The sequence below is a fragment of the Thamnophis sirtalis genome, unplaced genomic scaffold (genome assembly GCF_051295495.1).
Source record: "Thamnophis sirtalis isolate CommonGarterSnake01/CBP01778 unplaced genomic scaffold, rThaSir2_p1.2 scaffold_1, whole genome shotgun sequence".
NCBI classification, from domain to species: Eukaryota; Metazoa; Chordata; class Lepidosauria; order Squamata; family Natricidae; genus Thamnophis; species Thamnophis sirtalis.
Genome location: NW_028261381.1, coordinates 3,435,832 through 3,455,952, shown reverse-complemented (window position 1 = coordinate 3,455,952; position 20,121 = coordinate 3,435,832). Strand labels below are relative to the sequence as shown.

Sequence of the window (20,121 nt, the reverse complement as noted above, 5' to 3'; positions counted from 1 at the left end):
ATATAACTAAGCAGTAAGGGAAACATTATCTTGTCTTCAGATCCTTCCTGTATTAATTTGAGCACTGATGTTTGTCCATACTGAATCCACGTGTCCTATATTACCCATAATTCCAGCCATTGGAATGAGCTTCCATGTATTTCTAATCAATACCTGAGCCTCAGTATTACAGAATAAAATCAGAATTTTTTTATCTCTAGATAAAAATCTCCCCAACCATCTTTTTTATTCACAATATTATGATGGCACACAGGAAATAAATGCGTAGAAACATTAGCCCTTGCACTCACTGATTTTGTCGTTATACTTTTGATATGTGACTTGCATAGAGAGGTTTCCTCCTGAACCTTATTGGCACGGACATCTAATAGGAGCATTTGCTTACAAGAAAGCTTGATTTCTAGGACAACCACTACAATAAGAACGCAGTCATGGACTCTTAAGAATCTGTACAAGTTTAGCAGGCCTTTGAAAATTGCTTAACCATGGGATATCAAATACCAGAGAGGAGATTTATCTCAATATATTAAAAAAGAAATAAAGTATACCTTTAGAGGGACCAGGTTGGAGGCAGTTTTTTCCCAGAGACCACTAGAAGAACATAGAGCTGGAAGGGACCTCAGAAGCAGTGGAAAGTGCAAATTATTCTATTCTGACGAAGCAAAAGCAGTTAAACTGCTACTTGGGAGTGTGTATATGCATGAACCCTTACATAGGGGAAATTGTAAAAAGTGGAAAACTTAGGAGATACACAAATGTGGAATGACGAGAGATAGAAGATACTCTTTCCTTGGCCAAAGAGCTTTATGGGGAAAATTAGCTTTGGGAGGGAGAAAGGAGGGTGGGGGAATTCAGAGGCACCAATTGGAGCTGACTAGACTGAAAGTGATTGTTCTGCAAGCAGAAATCTCCGAGTTCTCTCTTACAAAGCTTTATTTTGATGCAAGCAGAGGTACAGTATTCAATAAAAAATGAGTTATTTTTCATTTAGAATGATTGTATTGAATACAAGTAGATTTCCTGATTCCATTTTTCATTTCACCTCTGTTGACTATGGACCAGAGAGGAAGCAGAACTCTGATAAAGTGGAGAAATCTACAGCGGTGAATTACTGACACAACAATTGTTTGAATTCTTATCAGTCTGACAATCAACTCTCAGTTCAGCACTAAGTGTTCTCTAGCTTGGGTTTTTCTTGTATTCCAAATCTGGCAGACTTTTGAGAGACTGAGAGAGAGGAGTATAAATAACAATCTTGTCAGAAGAAGCATCCAATAAATAATAAATTAAGGCTAAATGCATAATAAAAATTGTCTTGAAACCCTAACTTTTCCCCACTGTATATTCAGGAGAGTGATTGGCTTTCTTGCTGGGAGGGACAGTGGGAGGAGAACAGATAGCGGAGAGCCATCAGTCTCAACCGCTGCCCTGAATGGTCTCTTACTAAATTGTGCAAGTGCAGCAAAATTGCCTGAAATGTAAACCTGGCTTATGGAGGGAGCACAGCTTATGCTGAAAATCCCAACTCAAGAACAGAAGAATGCATATTAATGGGGTCACAGGGCATAATATATAGAGACAAAACCTTTAATTGCACTGGGCCTTGTAGAGAAGATGGTTCCTTTAATGCTTTGAGAATTAGTTACTGCCTACTTACAAGAGATTTGGTAATGGAAGGTGTTATTACACTTGTTCTGTTTATCCCTGATGGTTTCTAAACTTATAGCCCTTCAATGTGGTAACTTACTGCTTATATGGATGGGAAGGAGAACTCTGTTTGCTCTAGCTCTAAAATTACTATATTACTGAAGTTAAAATCAGCTATGAATGTTGAAAATTGTCCCGAGCCTGAATATTTTCTCTTATTTTGCCTACAGGGAAGCAGCACGCGAGTGTCGCAGGAAGAAAAAAGAATACGTCAAATGTCTAGAAAACAGAGTAGCTGTCCTTGAAAACCAAAACAAGACATTAATTGAAGAATTAAAAGCACTTAAGGACCTCTATTGCCACAAATCAGATTAATTTTAATTCCCCGTTTTTTGTTTGTTAATGGGGAAAAAAGACTGGTTTGGTAATAGCCAAACAGACAAAACAAACTTTTTTATTTTCTAAGCATTTTTTTTCTTTTTCTTTTTTTTTCTACATACACAACTGTCTGAAAAGCAACTAAGGAATTTGATTCATCTGTGCTTGGCATTAAACTGTGAATGTTGCACATCTGCCTTCAGTTCTTCCCCTCCTGAAATCAATTTCATCACAGTACACCCTGGTTCTGAAGAGAAAAAAAAATCAAACTTCCTCTTCAAGAAATAATAATCTTCATTTGTGAAGTTGCAAGAGTTGGAAGTTTCTTAACAATAATTTTCAAGAGTCAGCATAATGTCATCTGAATGCCTTCTTAGTGTTACCCTGGACTTTTGCCCTGAAATACTCAGTGGGCCACATATATAACCAAGGTATGATGTACTGAGGTGGTTGTGGTTGCCAAGTTATTGCATAATTTCCAATATATGTTAGCAGCAGTACAGTTAACATCTATATGGTGGGATAATGCCAGAGGAGGTGCGTTTCAGGTATACTAAACATAGAGGAATAGGAGTAAGCTGAAGAAATTAAGGAAGAGGCAAGTGGGACAATTATGAACCCAATCCAATTTTTGTACAACAAAAAAAACCCCACTTATTTTCTATAATGTTTTAATAAACTTAATGTAACCAGATTTCTGAATTGAAATGACAACTCTCGCGTTAACCTTGGTTGGGATGTGAACTGGTAGGAAGCAATAGAGAAGTATATGTTTAAGATGGGAACATCATAGTACATTCACTACTGTTTCCTTTTTCTGTATCCAAAAGCGAGATTATCCAAGGTAACGATTAGAAGCATAGTTAGCCTAATGCACACTTTGGGAAAAGAAACCTTACAGCTGTCCTAATCGTATCATGCAAGTAATAATTTTGAAACTTTGCCTCTCGAAATGTTTGACTTTTCTGTTTTGCTTAAAACCTCCTTTGATATATCTTTAAAAAAAGGTAAATACATTCTCTGTTGCATCATCTGCATGTATAGTGTGGATATGATAAAGATTTTTTTTTTTTGGTTAAAATCCTACCTATTGTATATTCAGATGGTGTTACATTTATCCCCTGGACATTTTTATCAAACACATTTCATGCAGCCTACTATATATATATATATATAATGTTGTATTTGTGCTGATAAATAAATAAAGGGAGACTAGTATAGATCTATTTCAAGCTACTTAGCTCTCATCAGCTAGCCATACCCTTACTGGGATTTGAACCTGGCTAGCTGATGAGAGCTAAGTAGCTTGAAATAGATCTATACTAGTCTCCCTTTATTTATTTATCAGCACAAATACAACAAAATGTAACAAAAAGGCAACAGTAAAAATATTGGGTTTCTGCCTGGATGGTCTCTTGTGACGAGCCGAAGGACAGAGAATGGAAGTAGTGATCTTCCTCCCATATTTGGGCATACCGGGGGTTGTAAAAAAAAATCTTATATATATATATATAAGATTTATATATTTGCCATATGCAAAGATTTTAATCAGAATTTGCAGAAGCTAATAAAAGAATCTGGCACCATGTGAATATTAAATCTTTTGAAACCATTAGAATTTTTTTGGGGTGAAGAAAACATATCCTGGAGTTCATTGGAGCTGAGGATCCATTAGGGTTAGAATGGGAATTGCGTGGAGAAAATTGTCTAAGCCCAGTCATTATTTCAATGTGTATGTATGTATGTATATATACATACACAAGGTATTTAAAATAAACTTAAATGGTTGCTGTTCTGAAAGATAAAAATGCCATGGTATATTAGGGAGAATTTATCAGGTGCATTTAACAATGTGATGATATATAGGGATTACTACATTTTTAAAAGCATTATATTTTTTTATATAGGAACAAATAAATTTTTTCTTTGTTTATATTATAAGTCAAAACAAATTCTAGATTGGAAAAGATAAATGTTCCACTCTCCTTTTAATTTGCTAGACAGACTTGCTTATCCTCCTCCTGACATAAACCTGAACATCTGTGTAAGTAATTTATATATGGATTGTGCTCTTTCATAAATTGGATGAAACAGAATGAAAGCATATAAATTAATGATTAAGTGCTGCTATTCCGAAAATTTCATTGTATCTTTAAAAAAAACAAGTACTTTGGTCTAGCAAAGATTTGGGAAGATATACTATATAGCAGTGTTTCTCAACCTTGGCAACTTGAAGATGTCCAGACTTCAACTCCCAGAATTCCCCAGCTGGGGAATGCTGGGAGTTGAAGTCCGGACATCTTCAAGTTGCCAAGGTTAAGAAACACTGCTATAGAGAATTGAAATCCACAATTTGTAGCTTCGTTGTGAAATTTTTCTTCTTTTCCCTGAAAATATGGTAGAATCATGAACTCACTGATTTTGCAGAAGTCATTTTTGTAACATTGTCGTCATGGTATGTGGTATCTTTTTGTTTGGATAATTTTGAAAAAGTATCTCATAAAAGCTTGCTGTTTTGGGATCACATAAATGGGTTAACTTGTATAAAAATTATGCAATAATGTAAGATGTATTTTAAAGACTTAAGTACTAGAAAAGCAACCACCATAACTCTCTCCACTATTTTGACATCATTTGTAATTATTGGATATGATTGTATTTTAGCAGATAAGCCACCAGCTGAGCGGGCTATTTGGGCCCGGGGTAGATAAATACCCTTTACAGCTTTTATAAGTGCTCTATGATAGAGGCTAAATCTCAATCACTTGTAAGTATCACAGGATCTATTGTACTGGTTCTATAGTAAATATAAAATTTACATTCTGAGATTTTTCACCAGCAATAAACAACATTTCAATTCACTTTATTTATCCTACACCGTGTTACGTAGGCATCTGGCATTCCATAGATACTTTGATTTATGTTTTAATTATCCCAAGTATAGAGCTGGTTGGTTCCAATATGTGTTTTACAAATAACAGCCAAAATGAACAGGGGATAGTACTGAAAAACCAACCCTCAGTTTGTATATTACTAATAATTTATTGAGTTAATAAATTTATTGAATAGTTAGTCTCTGTTATACACTCGGCCCCTTTGCTCCATAACAAAAATTTTGTTGAGTTTTATTGGCAGATTGAACTAAAAGAACTGGCATAGAAAGGGCTAGCTCCATTTATAGTCATCATACATAGAATTGATTTGAAGTACAATTTCTATATTTTACAAAAGAAAAAAAAAACATTATTCAGGCAATACAAATATTGCCTGAGGTGTTCTTCTAAAAGATATTCTTGGAAAGGTTTATGTATAAAGTATGTACATATATAAAATATATATACACAGTATATAATCTATAGCTCTGAGAGCTTTTAAGTCAGGAATGCTGAATATTATAGTATATTGAGGTCAGAAAAAATAGTATGTATGTTTGCAGATACATGCTTATAGTTTCTTCTCTCTTCCACCCCTCCCCCCCCTCCCAAATTTTGAGCTATATTATTCTGGCGCTTATTGATATGTTGTACCGTTGTTACTTACCCATTTTCAGTTACTTTATTTCACTGCGGTTTGTATTTGTTACGATGGTGAATTATGAAGTGATAGCAACTATTTAAAATTCCTCTTGTTCCCAAGTTCTTCACTTTGTGCTTTGTCTGTTGGGCAGCTATTCATTTAAGACAAAACAATTGGAAAACATTTGGGTTATATAGAGGGAACGAAAGAGAAAAGTAGTTGCTCAATATTTTATTTGCATAATTTTACCCTAAACGTAAAGTAATGGAAAGCATTGTAACTAGAATTTGAAAGCTTAATACATACATTTGGCAATTGGTATGTCCATTCTGCAATCTACCATGTTCTATAAAACAAAACAATTATAAAATTGCATAATGACAAGTATATAATTTTATGAAAGAGGAGAGCTTTCATCAAAATTATAACTACATGATCAGCAGATACCTGTTTTATTGTGGATATGTACCAAGGATGAAGCATTCATGAACATTAAAAAAAAAAAAAAGCTAGCATGTTCAATGAGAAAGATGCTTTCTACTTCTGACATCACAGTTTTGATGTGTGGAAATATTCTTCTTACACAACGATGCAAGTGTTCATTTTTCCACTTACAGCCTGCAGAGGAATGGGGCTCAGCAGCAGATACATCTGAGTGTATTAATGTAATTTTAAGGTGCTCCTGCTTAATATTTCTATGCTTGGATGTTGTTACTCAATGGACTCACGATAATTCTAAGACAGTGTTTTTCAACCTTGGCAACTTGAAGATGTCTGGACTTCAACTCCCAGAATTCCCCAGCCAGCGAATGCTGGCTGGGGAATTCTGGGAGTTGAAGTCCAGACATCTTCAAGTTGCCAAGGTTGAAAAACACTGTTCTAAGAGACAGCTGGTTTTTTTAGAGGCACCTACACAAGGCAATACCAAAGATTGAGATCTCAAGTCAGGGGGATTCCAATGAGAAAGGCTGATCTTTAATGGTTAGAATATTTGAAAGAGAAAGAAATTCTAGGGAATGAGCAATAGATAAATATTTTTAAAAGCACAATATTTCCCAGTGCCAATTGAGATGAGATTGTATTAGTTACCGCATGTAGTGTTTATAGCATTCTTTGGGATTTCTTACCTTGTATGGATCCATGTTTGCAGATGTCATGCCTATTGATACATGTACAATACCCTGAGCACTCAAAAGAGTTCTGAATATTTTGACAAAGCACAGCCACCTTTGGACTGTTAAATAAAGAAATGGTGCTGAAACTTTAGCAATCTACAGCTTTGTAACGACAATTTTCATTTTGAATATAGCATAAACATGGCCAATGGTCAGAATTGAATTATAAATATTTCAATCTCACATTTATTTTTTTTAAAAATGCAGCTGTAGCCCCAAACAAATAATAAATATAAGTGTATTTTGGTATTGCAGGTACTGGTTCCTACTAGCCATTTCAAGCCTTTTAAAAATTTGCCTCTAGGGTTAGGAATTCTTGGAGTTAATTCAGAATTGTTATTATGCATACTTATTCCTAGTTACATCTGCAAGGAACCTCATATATCTTTTTGCATCCACTTGCCCACTTTCTCAGGGTTTCTGTACATTTTAACATTGCCACTCTGTGGCATAGTTTATGTTTTAACATAATTGAGCTGTGTTTACATGTGGTTTCTTTTAAACCCCCAATGAGCACAGGGCACTTCAACACTCTTATGTATCTGTGGAGTTCTCCTCACCTGAATGCTATCTATCAATTGACCTGTTGATCATGTAACAAATAAAATGTTGGTGCATGCCTAAGTGTTTCAAAACCAAGTATTTGCTGTACTTCACGGGAGTATTGTATCATATTGTTCAACCTGAGTCTCAGACTTAGCCAGATGCATTACTGACATTCTGAAAAACAAGCTTCAAGAATAAAGCAAGCTGGTTGTAATGACAAATTCGTAACAAAAACTCTAGGATAGTTTTGAAATGCTTTCTATAAGTTGTATGTTATCCAAGTGCCACTCCATTTTGGGCTCATGAGATTATTTGTGAAACAATACATGGAATGTTAGATCTTTAATTCCATTTAAGATTTTACTATTCAAGTATGATTCACCCTCTAATTTGAGGAATGGGAGAGTTGTGCGACTTCTGATCAATTTATTCTTGTTCTGTTTGGATCTGAGGCTCACATGAATATTCTTTAGAATATTATGGGAGGAGGGACAGCTGTGCTAGTTTTATTTAATAAAATTTATTCTCCCTGTAACTGATTCTTTATCCAAAACAATCAGCAAAAAAAAAACAGGGTACCGAACTTTTTAAAAATGTTTTTATTGCGAATTAAATTACTAGGCAGAGAAATATGAACTAGAAATGGATTAAGTTAAATTGAGAATTCCTTATTATTTTGAAATATCCCAGTTTTAATTTTGTAATTTATCCAGTTGTATTTTTTTGTGTTTTTTTTTAATTATACTGCATTTTATTAACATTATGTACATACTAACTGCTTTACGTTTCAGAAGCTAGTTATTGCTTTGTATATTAAAGTGATATTTGTGAATTTGTGAAATACTGTCATAAAGTGCTTTTTTCTTACTGTAAAGTTTGTGGTATAAACTGTCATAAAACTCTTTTTACACATCTATGTGCGGATACATAAACCTGCTTTTAAAATCTTTTTGAAGTCTCTTTTTTCAGATGGGATAATATATTTAAATGGAATCATTTGTCAATTAGTTGAGACAAATATAAAAAGATTAAGCATGTGTTTCTTGAAGCAGGAATGCAAAAATGCAATTGGCACAGACCATGTGCTTTATTTGGCTATTTCATCATTGCATCTTAACTCCCTGTCTTTTTTCACTCACATGATTTGCCACCCTTTCCTTGACACGCTGCTGCCCTTTCTTGTATATACCATTCTTCCCAGGCCACGTTTCACCTCCTTCTCTTTGGCTGCTCGCCATACTTAATTTGAATTTGCATCTATTTTGAGTGCATTTATACGTTTGTTTAGCTTTCTAAAAATGTAATATAATGTCCCTCGGAAATGCACACCCCTATTCTGGACCATATCTTTATTGTTTCTATTACACAAGAGAAAAATAACCATTCTTCTAATCAAAATAATATAATTATTATGGGATGCTCAAGAAACTGAACCCATGTACTAGACCTAGAATATACAAATATAAAGTGTTGTGCTAAATATGAAAACCCCGTAAAATTCTGCACTGGGCAGAATTTTGTTATGAAATAGGCTGTCCCAAAACAATATTTCATCAGTTTTTCAGCTTTTTGGTGTTACAGTAGTTTAACACATTATTTAAGGACTCCGAATTTCAATTCAAAATAGTTTGGATCTGGGGTTTGGAGATCTAGCGTCCAGTAATTTGCTCTGGATAATTCTGGATAGAGTCATGCTCCCAAAGGCAGGGTTAATGCGCAATCTGAAGGTTCTAGATTTACAGCATACTTTGGGAGCAGGGGACAACTGTGCAGGAGGGCCTTTGCACGATTACGTTGTGCACTATAGTTGTGCCCGTGACCCGACAAAAGCGCTAACGTCATAAGCGCGCCGACAACACCGTGGCGCTAAAACCGCGATGTCAAAAGCGCACCGACAGAAGCGCGATTTAATTTAAGGTAAGGTTTACGGTTAGGTTTAGGGGTAGGTTTAGGGTTATGTTACAGCGCGCTTCTGTCGGCGCGCTTTAGGGCTAATTTGTTGCTCATTCGTCGCGCGGTTTTGTCACCGCGCTTTAGTCACCACGGTTTAGTGAGGCATGCTTTTGTTGTGCGTGCATTTGTGGTGGAACCGTTGTGCCTACTCCCAGATCAAGAAGCACTGTTTATGGCCACTTGTGCCTTAAGTCACTTCCTAACTGAACTGTAGCAATAGAGTTCGTGGGCCTCAAAGAGCATTTGTAAGCTTCAGCTGGTCCAAAACATAACAATTCATGGAGTATTGGGTGCATTACAATATTCATCCATATAATCCCCCCCCCCCCGAATGAGTGCGGTTGAAGATGCTGGTTGTACCTTTAAAGGTTTGCATGACATGGAGCCAGGGTTTCTGCAAGGCTGCCTACTTCCAATAGTTTCTGCCTATCCTACTAGATCAGGCTGAGTGATTAAATTTACACAAACGTAGCAACAATCACTGAAGCATTTAAATATTTAAATAAACCTTTAAACGTCACTGAAGCAAGCCGCGCTTTAAATAAACGTAGCATTCACTTTAAATATTTAAATAAACCTTTAAAACCTTTACACAAACGTAGCAACAATCACTGAAGCATGTAAATATTTAAATAAACCTTTAAACGTCACTGAAGCAAGCCGCGCTTTAAATAAACGTAGCATTCACTTTAAATATTTAAATAAACCTTTAAACAAACGTAGCATTCACTTTACTTTTGCGCTGCCGTCGTCGCGCCGATATCGACGCGGTAATGTGGGCGCGCTAATGACTAAGCGTGGTTGTCGACGTGTATTTGTCCGCGCTGTTTTGTCTAGCGCGGTTTTGACGTGCCACGGGATAGCCTTTAGGAAGCTTATAGAGTGCTCCTGGGGGCTGGGGGGGTAAAACTGAGCAAAAACGGGCCATTTCTGCCCTCCCCATCCCCCAGGAGCTCTCTAAAAGCTTCCTACAAACTATGTACAGCCATTTTAGTGAAGGGGGCAGGGTTTCGGGAGGCAAAAATGTTGTATTCAGTGTATAAGACGCTCCCAGATTTTCAGCCCCTTTTGAGGAAAAAAAGGTGTGTCTTATACTCTGAAAAATACGGTAATAGATTGCTATCCTTCGATGGCTCACCTGATTAATTCTTTATTTTAACAATGAGTAAATCAAGAAGACGGTCTTTATAGGAAACTCAACCCGATTAACTCCAAATAAGGAAACAAAAAAAAAATAGATTAGTTTCACTTTATTCTCATAAAGTACTTTCATTGCGACAGAGAGAAAGGGGGGGGGGAGATGCTGCATGGGAGTTTTTGATCCAAGTATTGGAGCAATGAGAAGGAAAGAGAAGACATGAGCTGGCAAGAAATCATCATCAGACCAATCACAAATCCCTCTTCAGGACATGCCTTTGCGCTCTAAATATATGCACATCAGTACCAGGGTCATAGAGCACTTCATGCACTGTAAAATGTTCTCTAAGCATCTTCAGGAAATTCTGGTCTCGCTCGTAGCGGAGACGGCATGATAACAGGATTACAGTCTCGTCAGAGCAGAGATATTCCAGTGTCTGAAGAAGATCTGCAAATGTTTCTTCCAGATAAACGATGTCTGCACCCAAGATGATGTCATATTCTCCTGGAGAAAATTCTGCCAAATCTTGTCCCCAGGTGAGTTCCTGTACTGTTGCTCTTGACTGAAGGTTGACAGGTAAATTCGTTTGCACATTTGACTCAAGTAAGGGCAATGTTGCCTTTCGGTCCGTGATTGTAACTTGAGCACCTAAAAAGAGAAAACATGATGGAAACATGGAAAGGGAACATAAAATATATTTACAATGGGGAACTATTGAAATTTAAAGACAGAATCACAAATTGGGGGCGTGTAAGGATGTATAATTATATAAATATAATGATGAGAATAGCTGGGAATTGTAACCAGGTCTACATCTCAGACAGAAACAGGCTGGGGGTGGGTGGGTTTAAAAGTACAATGACTATATATGTATACTTTTTGTTCTCTTTTCACAAAAATTAGAGGAAGATATATGTCAAAATGAAATGTGTATACTGAAAAGGAATTATAAATAGCAATAGCAGTTAGACTTATATACCGCTTCATAGGGCTTTCAGCCCTCTCTAAGCGGTTTACAGAGTCAGCATATCGCCCCCACAGTCTGGGTCCTCATTTCACCCACCTCGGAAGGATGGAAGGCTGAGTCAACCTTGAGCCGGTGAGATTAGAACCGCTGAACTGCAGATAACAGTCAGCTGAAGTGGCCTGCAGCACTGCACCCTAACCACTGCACCACCTTGGCTCTTTTACCATCAACATAAAATGGAGCTCGCTCAGAGGCTGAAATACACCAAGTAAATGAGATGAAGAGTGGGAAATAAAGGAGATAGAGGGAAGAAGAGAGGGATATGAGAGAGGGCAAGGGGAAAGAGGAGGAGAGAAACAAGGAGAGGAAAGGGGAGAGAGGAGAAGGAGAGAGGAAGGGGAAGTAGAGAAGGATGACAAAGGGAAGAAAAGAGATAGGGAGGAGGAGAGAGGGAGGGAGAAGAAAGTGACAAATATGATGTATGGAGAGCAGAAGAGCCAATAATTGTTTTGGGGAACTGATGGTAAGGTGAATTGATGTAAAATTTAATTATACAATATAGCAATAGCAGTTAGACTTATATACCGCTTCATAGGGCTTTCAGCCCTCTCTAAGCGGTTTGCAGAGTCAGCATATCGCCCCCACAGTCTGGGTCCTCATTTTACCCACCTCGGAAGGATGGAAGGCTGAGTCAACCTTGAGCCGGTGAGATTAGAACCGCCGAACTACAGTTAGCAGTTAGCTGAAGTGCCTGCAGTACTGCACTCTAACCACTGTGCCACCTCAAGATTGGGTATGTAATAGTATACATGTGATTATATGTTATGAAAATGGAAAAATTAAAAACTCAATTAAAAAAAGAAGAGAAACATGGAGGACTGTGAAGAGAATCCTTATTCGAATAAATTTAGGGGGAAAACTGATAAAGATAAGCAATATTCTAGGAAAACTCAAAGATGAATGCACACATCCTTTTTGTTCCATTAATATTAGTAAAGCTAAAAGGAAACTACCATTTGAGATCCCTGTTGGATGCCAAAATGGATTGCTAGCCTACACTGGATCCAGAGTAACTTACCAAGTAACACAGCAACAATTCCAAGGAGGCCCGTCCCAGCTCCCAACTCGATCACCCGGCGTCCCTGCAGATCAATGCCCCCCGTCTCCAGGAAAGAGCACAAGATCACTGCCTACGCAAGGAGGAAACAAAATCTAATTAAGAATACTCATACAAGCCCAGTCAGAAAATAGCATTTCTTCCGTCACCTCTATGAGAAGTTTATAAAAAATGTTTTAAGCACAAGATGTGATTTTTGGGCTAAGTGAAAGTCTTTATTTTGGAACTTTTAAATGGGTTCACCAACAAAACCGCGCTCGACTGAACCACGCCCAACTAAACCGCGTCTTTGACATCATCAAAAGGGTGACAACATCGCGGAGACAGAAGCACGCTGTAAACCCTAAACCTAAAATTAATCCCTAAACCTAACCCCCCTAAACCTAATCCTAAACCTAACCCTAACCCTAACCCTAACCCTTAACCTAACCCTAAACCTAATCCTAATCCTAACCCTTAACCTAACCCTAAACCTAACCCTAAACCTAACCCTAAACCTAACCCTAAACCTAACCCTAAACCTAACCCTTAACCTAACCCTAACCCTAACCCTTAACCTAACCCTAAACCTAATCCTAATCCTAACCCTAACCCTAACCCTAAACCTAACCCTAAACCTAACCCTAAACCTAACCCTAACCCTAACCCTAACCCTTAACCTAACCCTAAACCTAACTCTAAACCTAACCCTAAACCTAACCCTAAACCTAACCCTAAACCTAACCCTAAACCTAACCCTAAACCTAACCCTTAACCTAACCCTAACCCTAACCCTTAACCTAACCCTAAACCTAATCCTAATCCTAACCCTAACCCTAACCCTTAACCTAACCCTAAACCTAACCCTAAACCTAATCCTAAACCTAACCCTAACCCTAACCCTAACCCTTAACCTAACCCTAAACCTAATCCTAATCCTAACCCTTAACCTAACCCTAAACCTAACCCTAAACCTAACCCTAAACCTAACCCTAAACCTAACCCTAAACCTAATCCTAATCCTAACCCTAACCCTAACCCTTAACCTAACCCTAAACCTAATCCTAATCCTAACCCTAACCCTAACCCTTAACCTAACCCTAAACCTAACCCTAAACCTAACCCTAAACCTAACCCTAAACCTAACCCTTAACCTAACCCTAAACCTAACCCTTACCTTAAGTTGAATCGGTTTGCTTTCAAAACGCTATTTAAAGCGCCCTTCTTTCTCCGCGCTGGCTGTTGTCGCAAAGGGGGGGGGGTCACACCAAATATTGATTTGATTTAGATTTTTCTTTTGTTCACTCACTTTGCATTTTGAAACTTGACAAAAATAAACAATCATTATTTATATTTCTGAAAGCATTTTTTCACACCTGCCTAAAACTTTTGCACAGTATTGTATGTGTATATGCGTGTGTGTGTGTGTGTGTGTGTGTGTATACACACACACACACACATACATTCAACCGATTCAACTTAAGGTATACACACACACACACACACACACACACACATGTATGTATGTATATTCATATATAGCACGTGTGTTCACACAAAAAAGTGGCAATAAAGGTTATCCTATCTTAAAATCAGTGCTATATAACTAATATCTTTAAAAATTTTAAACGGACATCTTTGAAGATCTTTGAACAATTCAGTGCTCAGAAAACAAATACCACTTTTATCACTTTCTTTCATACCGAAATAAACAATTTTAGCAAGGCAGCAAGAATATAAATGAGAGTATATTCCATCAGGTTGCAGTCCTAGATCCACTTATAGGAAATGAGCCCCTATAAGAATTTCTAGTAAATATATATATTGTAATTTTTCAATTTTCCACCTTTAGAGAACTATTTTTGACCAATATAAAATATTGACACTTATTTACCAAGTGTCTTCAACACAAGGTGTTACAGTTGTCAGGAAATTGTTGATTTCTGTAACAATGTTATTATGACAAGTTAAGGAGATGACAAACTAAGAACTGTGAAAGAAACTCTAATGAACTACTTGCCACCACAAAGTAAACTACAGTCTCTCTTGGAGAGCCATGTTTTGTATCACCACAATTAAATTATCTTTAAAATAGATCTGTATTAATCCCAGCCTAAGCCTCTTCCTAAACAGTTCATTATTTTTTTTATTAAAAAAAATCTCGTTTTGTTTAGTTTATCTTTACTGTTTTGAAATAACTCAAGGCAGAAAACATACCTAATGCTCCTTCCTCCTCCTATTTTCCCCACAACAACTGTGTAAGGGGAGTGGGCTGATTGTGTGTGACTGGCCCAAAGTCACAGGACTAGAACTCACAGTCTCCTGTTGTCTATCTCGGTGTCTCTCAACCTTGGCAACTTGAAGATGTCTGGACTTCAACTCCCAGAATTCCCCAGCCAGCGAATGCTGGCTGGGGAATTCTGGGAGTTGAAGTCCGGACATCTTCAAGTTGCCAAGGTTGAGAGACACTGGTCTATCTGAAGGAAGATATTTGGGTGCAAGTTATATGGTCTGTTGTTGATCTCAGCTATTGCTGATTGCTGGCTGCAAATGAAGTAGAAAACATATTCAGCTCCATGTCACAGAAAGACTTTTTCATCTAAGCGCCAATTCCAGTGAGGAAAAACAATAGGAATCTCAATGAGGAATGTGAAAAATCTACCATTCCATAATTACATTACTATCCTCTCAAAAAACATTGCTGTTGGAAATTTTGGATGGGATGGAAGGGAACAAGAGGTAATCATGATAGGAAGGAATGGAAAATCTACACCAGCCTTCCTCATTCTGATGGTTTTCCATTTTGGGGTATGATGAGAGTTGTAATCTAGCTAATCTGGAAAATGTCAAGTTCCCTATCAAAACCTTAGCAAAAAAAATTGAATGAACCACTCAGCCAGAGGCTCTCAGACACACAATATTATAAGGTTATATAAGAATTGGACTGTCCACTAGCATGAAGCCATATAAAGCAGATAATTACCATCTGCCATGGGGTTAAATGCAAATTCTCTCTTATTATCCCTAATCCTGGAAGTTCGGTTCCACCACAAAAGCGCGTAGGACAAAATCGCGCTCGACAAAAGCGTGCTGTGACGTCATCACAGCGCGACGAAAAAGATCGAAAAATTGTAAAAATAAAGCGAAAACCTTACCCTAAGCCCCCCAAACCTAACCCTAAACCTAACCCTAAACCTAACTCTTAACCTAACCCTAAACCTAACCCAAAACCTAACCGTTAAAGTAACGAAAAACCTAACGCTAACCCTTATCCTAACCCTAACGCTAACGCTAACGCTCTAAAGCTAACCCTAACCCTTAACCTAACCCTAACCCTAACCCTAACCCTTACCTTTATGCGAATCGGCTTGCTTTAATTTAATTTTTATTAATTTTTATTTGAATTTTTCGATCTTTTTCGTCGCGCTGTGATGACGTCAAAGGCGCGATTTTGTCGATCGCGCTTTTGCCGTCCGCGCTTTTGACGGGTCACGGGAAGTTCAAATCTGTTACTTATTTCTCTCCCTGTATAACTGACATATCTTTTCCAGAAAGCATAGACTCCTAGCTTGTCTCTCAGATGAAAAGTTCTCCAAGCATCTCCCTGCTTCGGTTAAATAGGATTTATAATTTTAGAATTCTGTCCCTTTCGTTTTTGCACACAATAAACATTACGACCTCAGAGAGGACAGAGATATTAGTTCAATGGCTAAAGTGCCACGTCCAGTTCCTACAGACCTCCCGAGTGAACCATTACAATTCTCCACAATTGAATCAATGCAAATTATACGCACCGCGTCCCAAACCACAGCAGCTACGCCCAGCTGGGTCCAATTCTGCTTAATGTGAATTGTATGGTTGGCAAAACAGAATGTAGAGGAAGATTTACGTAACTTCTGCATTCCCCAAAGAGCTGTGCTGTCATAAGGAACCAAAGCCATCTCTTTTTTTCCTATCAAATCAAGGAAACGTAACAGAATTGAAAAACCTCCCAGGCGAAACCCATTCACAAGAACAACGTTTTATTCTGTCCACTTCTGCTCAATTTTAGTTTATATTCATTCCATTAAATCAGTGGTTCCCAAACTTGGCAACTTTAAGACTTGTGGACTTCAACTCCCAGAATTCTCCAGCCAGCTCTGCAGAGCTGGCTGGAGAATTCTGGGAGTTGAAGTCCACAAGTCTTAAAGTTGCCAAGTTTGGGAACCACTGCATTAAGCAGACCGTACAAATACATACACTGAAAATTGAGCTCCCAATTGTACTCTAGTGATGAAAACCAGGCTAAATAAAAAGCATACAGTAAAGTTATTAATTTATGGCGATTGTTCGAATATGCCATATTTGATATGCACTCTCGCGTTGTTGGTATTATGTTCGGCTGTTGACTATTCATATTCCAAAGAACGTAAAATTTATTAATCTAATCATGAAAGCAAAACATGAACATTACATCATTAAATATACACATAAATTAGGATACTACATGGTGCTGCCCTTAAAAAGCATTCAGAAACTAATGTCATCGAGAATGCAGCAGCTCCAACAGTTATGGGTATGCCCGTTTAATGTCGATGGTGCAAGAATGCTAACTAATTATCAGTTAGCTTCTGAGCACAATTCAAGTTGCAGTTGACATCTTTAAAGCCTTTCATGACTCAGAACATGGATATCTAGGACAGTGGTTCCCAAACTTGGCAACTTTAAGACTTGTGGACTTCAACTCCCAGAATTCTCCAGCCAGCAGAGGTCTTGAAGTCCACAAGTCTTAAAGTTGCCAAGTTTGGGAACCACTGATCTAGGGGACCTCCCTGTTCCCAGCAAGTCCCCTCTCTGAAATTGTTTATACTGTAGATTTCCAAGAGTTTGGTCTTCTTGAGAAGTTGCTGCCCACATCTCTACAGCGGCATTCCCCTGAAGATTCAACGTACCCTGGCATTATTGAGATTTAGGAAACCATTAAGCCTAGTTATTGTAACAGTGCTCTGAACGGTTCATTACGTGAGAGGGATTTTCCTGTGTAAATAACCCATAACTCAATGGAGATGCAATTTAGTTTAACATTTTTAATGCAAGGTAGGATTGTTAAGCCACTCAAGAATCAGTCGATGACTGGAGTGGCATATAAGCCTCATAAAATAAATACATATGAAAAAAAATATGAAGAAAATGGGAACATTTGAGCGTTACTGCAATTATGGAATCCTCGAGGCTCTCTGAGTTTGGTTGATTGCTTGCAGATTTCATTATCAGACTGGGTAACACCTTAATGTTAGAAGGGAGAGAGGTTTGCTCTCTTTATATATAGTAGCTTGCCTTGTCTGACAATATACTACTGTAAGAAGCCCCCCTCCCCAGTATGAAATATGCAGCAACTGAAATATAGTATGAAATATACATAAAAATCCATGTACTCATCAAACCAATTTGTCAACCGTCCCAGAATTGTGCTGCTTATCACTAAACAAGAGTCCTCCTTTCCAATCAGTCTCTTATTTTATTTCCAGAACCTTTTGGCTAGAAACCGGACCGGATTTTTCCCCCCCAACACTACCATATTCAAAGGACTTGGAAGAATAAAAACGTACGTGCTTTGTACTAAAAGTATAATAAAGGAAGCTTTCCTGGGGCGCTCAGCCGAGGTGCTTAAGCGCAATCCAGAGACCTTCAGGCTTCCAAGTCGCTGTTGAATTTGTTTTGCTTGGCTTGGTGCGTTGCATTAACCCCTAACGTAGCTTGCAAATGATGATCTGGTATTGGAACTCCTCTAATTGTGGTTTAATGCAAGACACCACGGTTTGGTTGCAGCACGTGACTGCCATGGCTCTCAGCCAAGAAATCGCGCAGACTTGCAACGCTCAACTGATTTCCCCTTTCTCTGGTTGCTTCCCTACAAAGTTCTCCTCTCCCTTCTCTTGCCCCCCTCCCCTTAGATGCTAAGGATCCCAAGGAGGCAAACCCTCCTCCCCGCCCGCAGCCTTCCCCATCCCTTCCTCACGCAACTCTACGAAGATCCTCCACTCGGGACGGGCACGTGAGCACGGAAGCACAGTGCACAGAGCACAGAGAAGCTAGCCAAAGGGAGAACGGCTCTAGAGATAGGAAGAGAAAGAGAGGGAGGGAGGGAGGGAGGGAGGGAGGGAGGGAGGCGTCGCTAGCATGTCCCATCAAAATATGAAGAAGAAAGCCAGGCAGCCTTATGGACACAGGATGATGATGATGATGCTTAATACCAGTGGTCTCCAACCTTGGCCACTTTAAGACCTGTGGACTTCAACTCCCAGAGTTCCTCAGCCAGCTCTGCTCTGCTGGCTGGAGAATTCTGGGAGTTGAAGTCCACAAGTCTTAAAGTTGCCAAGTTTGGGAGCCATTGTCCTAGATATCCATGTTCTGAGTCATTAAGGCTTTGCAAAGCTGGCTGAGGAACTCTGGGAGTTGAAGTCCAACAGGTCTTAAAGTGGCCAAGGTTGGAGACCACTGACTTAGATGACTGAGAAAGGAGAATGTCTGCTAGACATTTTTCTCCAACTATGCCAACATATCTCATATCATGGACATAAGGGAAGTTCCCAAAAGACTCCAAAATTCCCCAAATATCCCAAAGTAAAGCTGGCTGAGGAACTCTGGGAGTTGAAGTCCAACAGGTCTTAAAGTTGCCAAGACCACTGTGCTTATACGACCAGCCTTAAGATTTAGAGAACATCACTTGCTTCGGAAGATGGAGAAATAATTCAATGGATGACTAGTCCAAATGGTCTTTCTAACTTGTTTCTATCTCTACGAACGCTGCCTCCTCGTCTGTATTAGCGTTGCAGCGACCATATCAACCGCTAGTGGGCGAACTGGGGCGTCGGTCTGAGCATCTGCAGTAGCTTCTTTCGTTTTGCCTTGGCAAAAAAAAAACGTATCATTTAACCTTCGGTCTGTGATTATTGGTTGGGAATAAACTCCGTTTCGCTAAGCTTGATTTTTGACTAACCGTGATTTTTTTCTCTCTCATTAAATATACTTTTTTATTTTCCATTTTCATAGCATATAATCACATGTATACTATTACATAGCCAATATCCTATTATATTAAGTGGTCATTACATCAGTTCCTCGTCATCAACGCCCAGAAAGGTAAAAACCCATTATTAGCTCTTCTGCTCTCCATACAGCTCTTTCTTCTGCCTCTCTCCTACCTCCTTTCTTCCCTCCATCATCCTTTCCTACTCTACTTCCCCTTCCTTTCTCCTTCTCCTCTCTCTTCATTCCACTCCTCCTTATCCTCCTCATCTTCCCCCCTTACCCTCTCTCCTATCCCTCTCTTCCCATCTTTCTTCTCTCCTCTGTTTCCCACTCTTCCTCTCTCCTATCCCTCGCTTCCCATCTTTCTTCTCCCTTCTGTTTCCCACTCTTCCTCTCATTGGTGTATTTCAGCTTCTGAGCAAACTCCATTCTATGTTGATGGTATTTATGCTTCCATATCAATATACTTCACATATCTTAGTTTTAAAGAAAAAATAAGAGAAGACAGATATATTTTTTTCTCTTTCGTTTATTCGCCTGAGATTCTGGGAGACGATTCTAGATAAGTCCCTGCAAGGTTTTTCAGACGATTTATTTGCCTCCTTCCCAGGGCTGAGAGAGGCCAAGATTACACAGCTAGCGTTGTGCCCAAGACAGGACTAGAACTCACGATCCCCCCCGTTTCTAGCCTACA

The 20,121-nt window shown here is 38.5% G+C and overlaps 2 protein-coding genes across 3 annotated transcripts in view; one reads left to right on the top strand and one right to left on the bottom strand.

The window, feature by feature from the left end:
• CREB1 (cAMP responsive element binding protein 1) overlaps positions 1-3,062 on the top strand; it is a 40,486-nt gene extending 37,424 nt beyond the window's left edge. For both annotated transcript variants that reach the window (XM_087706739.1, XM_087706731.1), the window contains one exon: positions 1,878-3,062. In XM_087706739.1, the coding sequence (XP_087562865.1) occupies positions 1,878-2,022 (145 nt within the window). In that variant the 3' untranslated portion in view covers positions 2,023-3,062. The remainder of the gene's footprint in view (positions 1-1,877) is intronic.
• A 7,388-nt stretch (positions 3,063-10,450) lies between these two features.
• METTL21A (methyltransferase 21A, HSPA lysine) lies at positions 10,451-18,463 on the bottom strand. Its single transcript, XM_087706717.1, has 4 exons — positions 18,420-18,463; positions 16,211-16,368; positions 12,399-12,510; positions 10,451-11,001 (listed from the first exon to the last, which is right to left on the bottom strand). Exons 2-4 carry the CDS (start codon positions 16,355-16,357, stop codon positions 10,604-10,606), a joined length of 657 nt encoding a protein of 218 aa, XP_087562843.1. The 5' UTR covers positions 16,358-16,368; positions 18,420-18,463; the 3' UTR covers positions 10,451-10,603.
• Between the last annotated feature and the right edge of the window lie 1,658 nt (positions 18,464-20,121).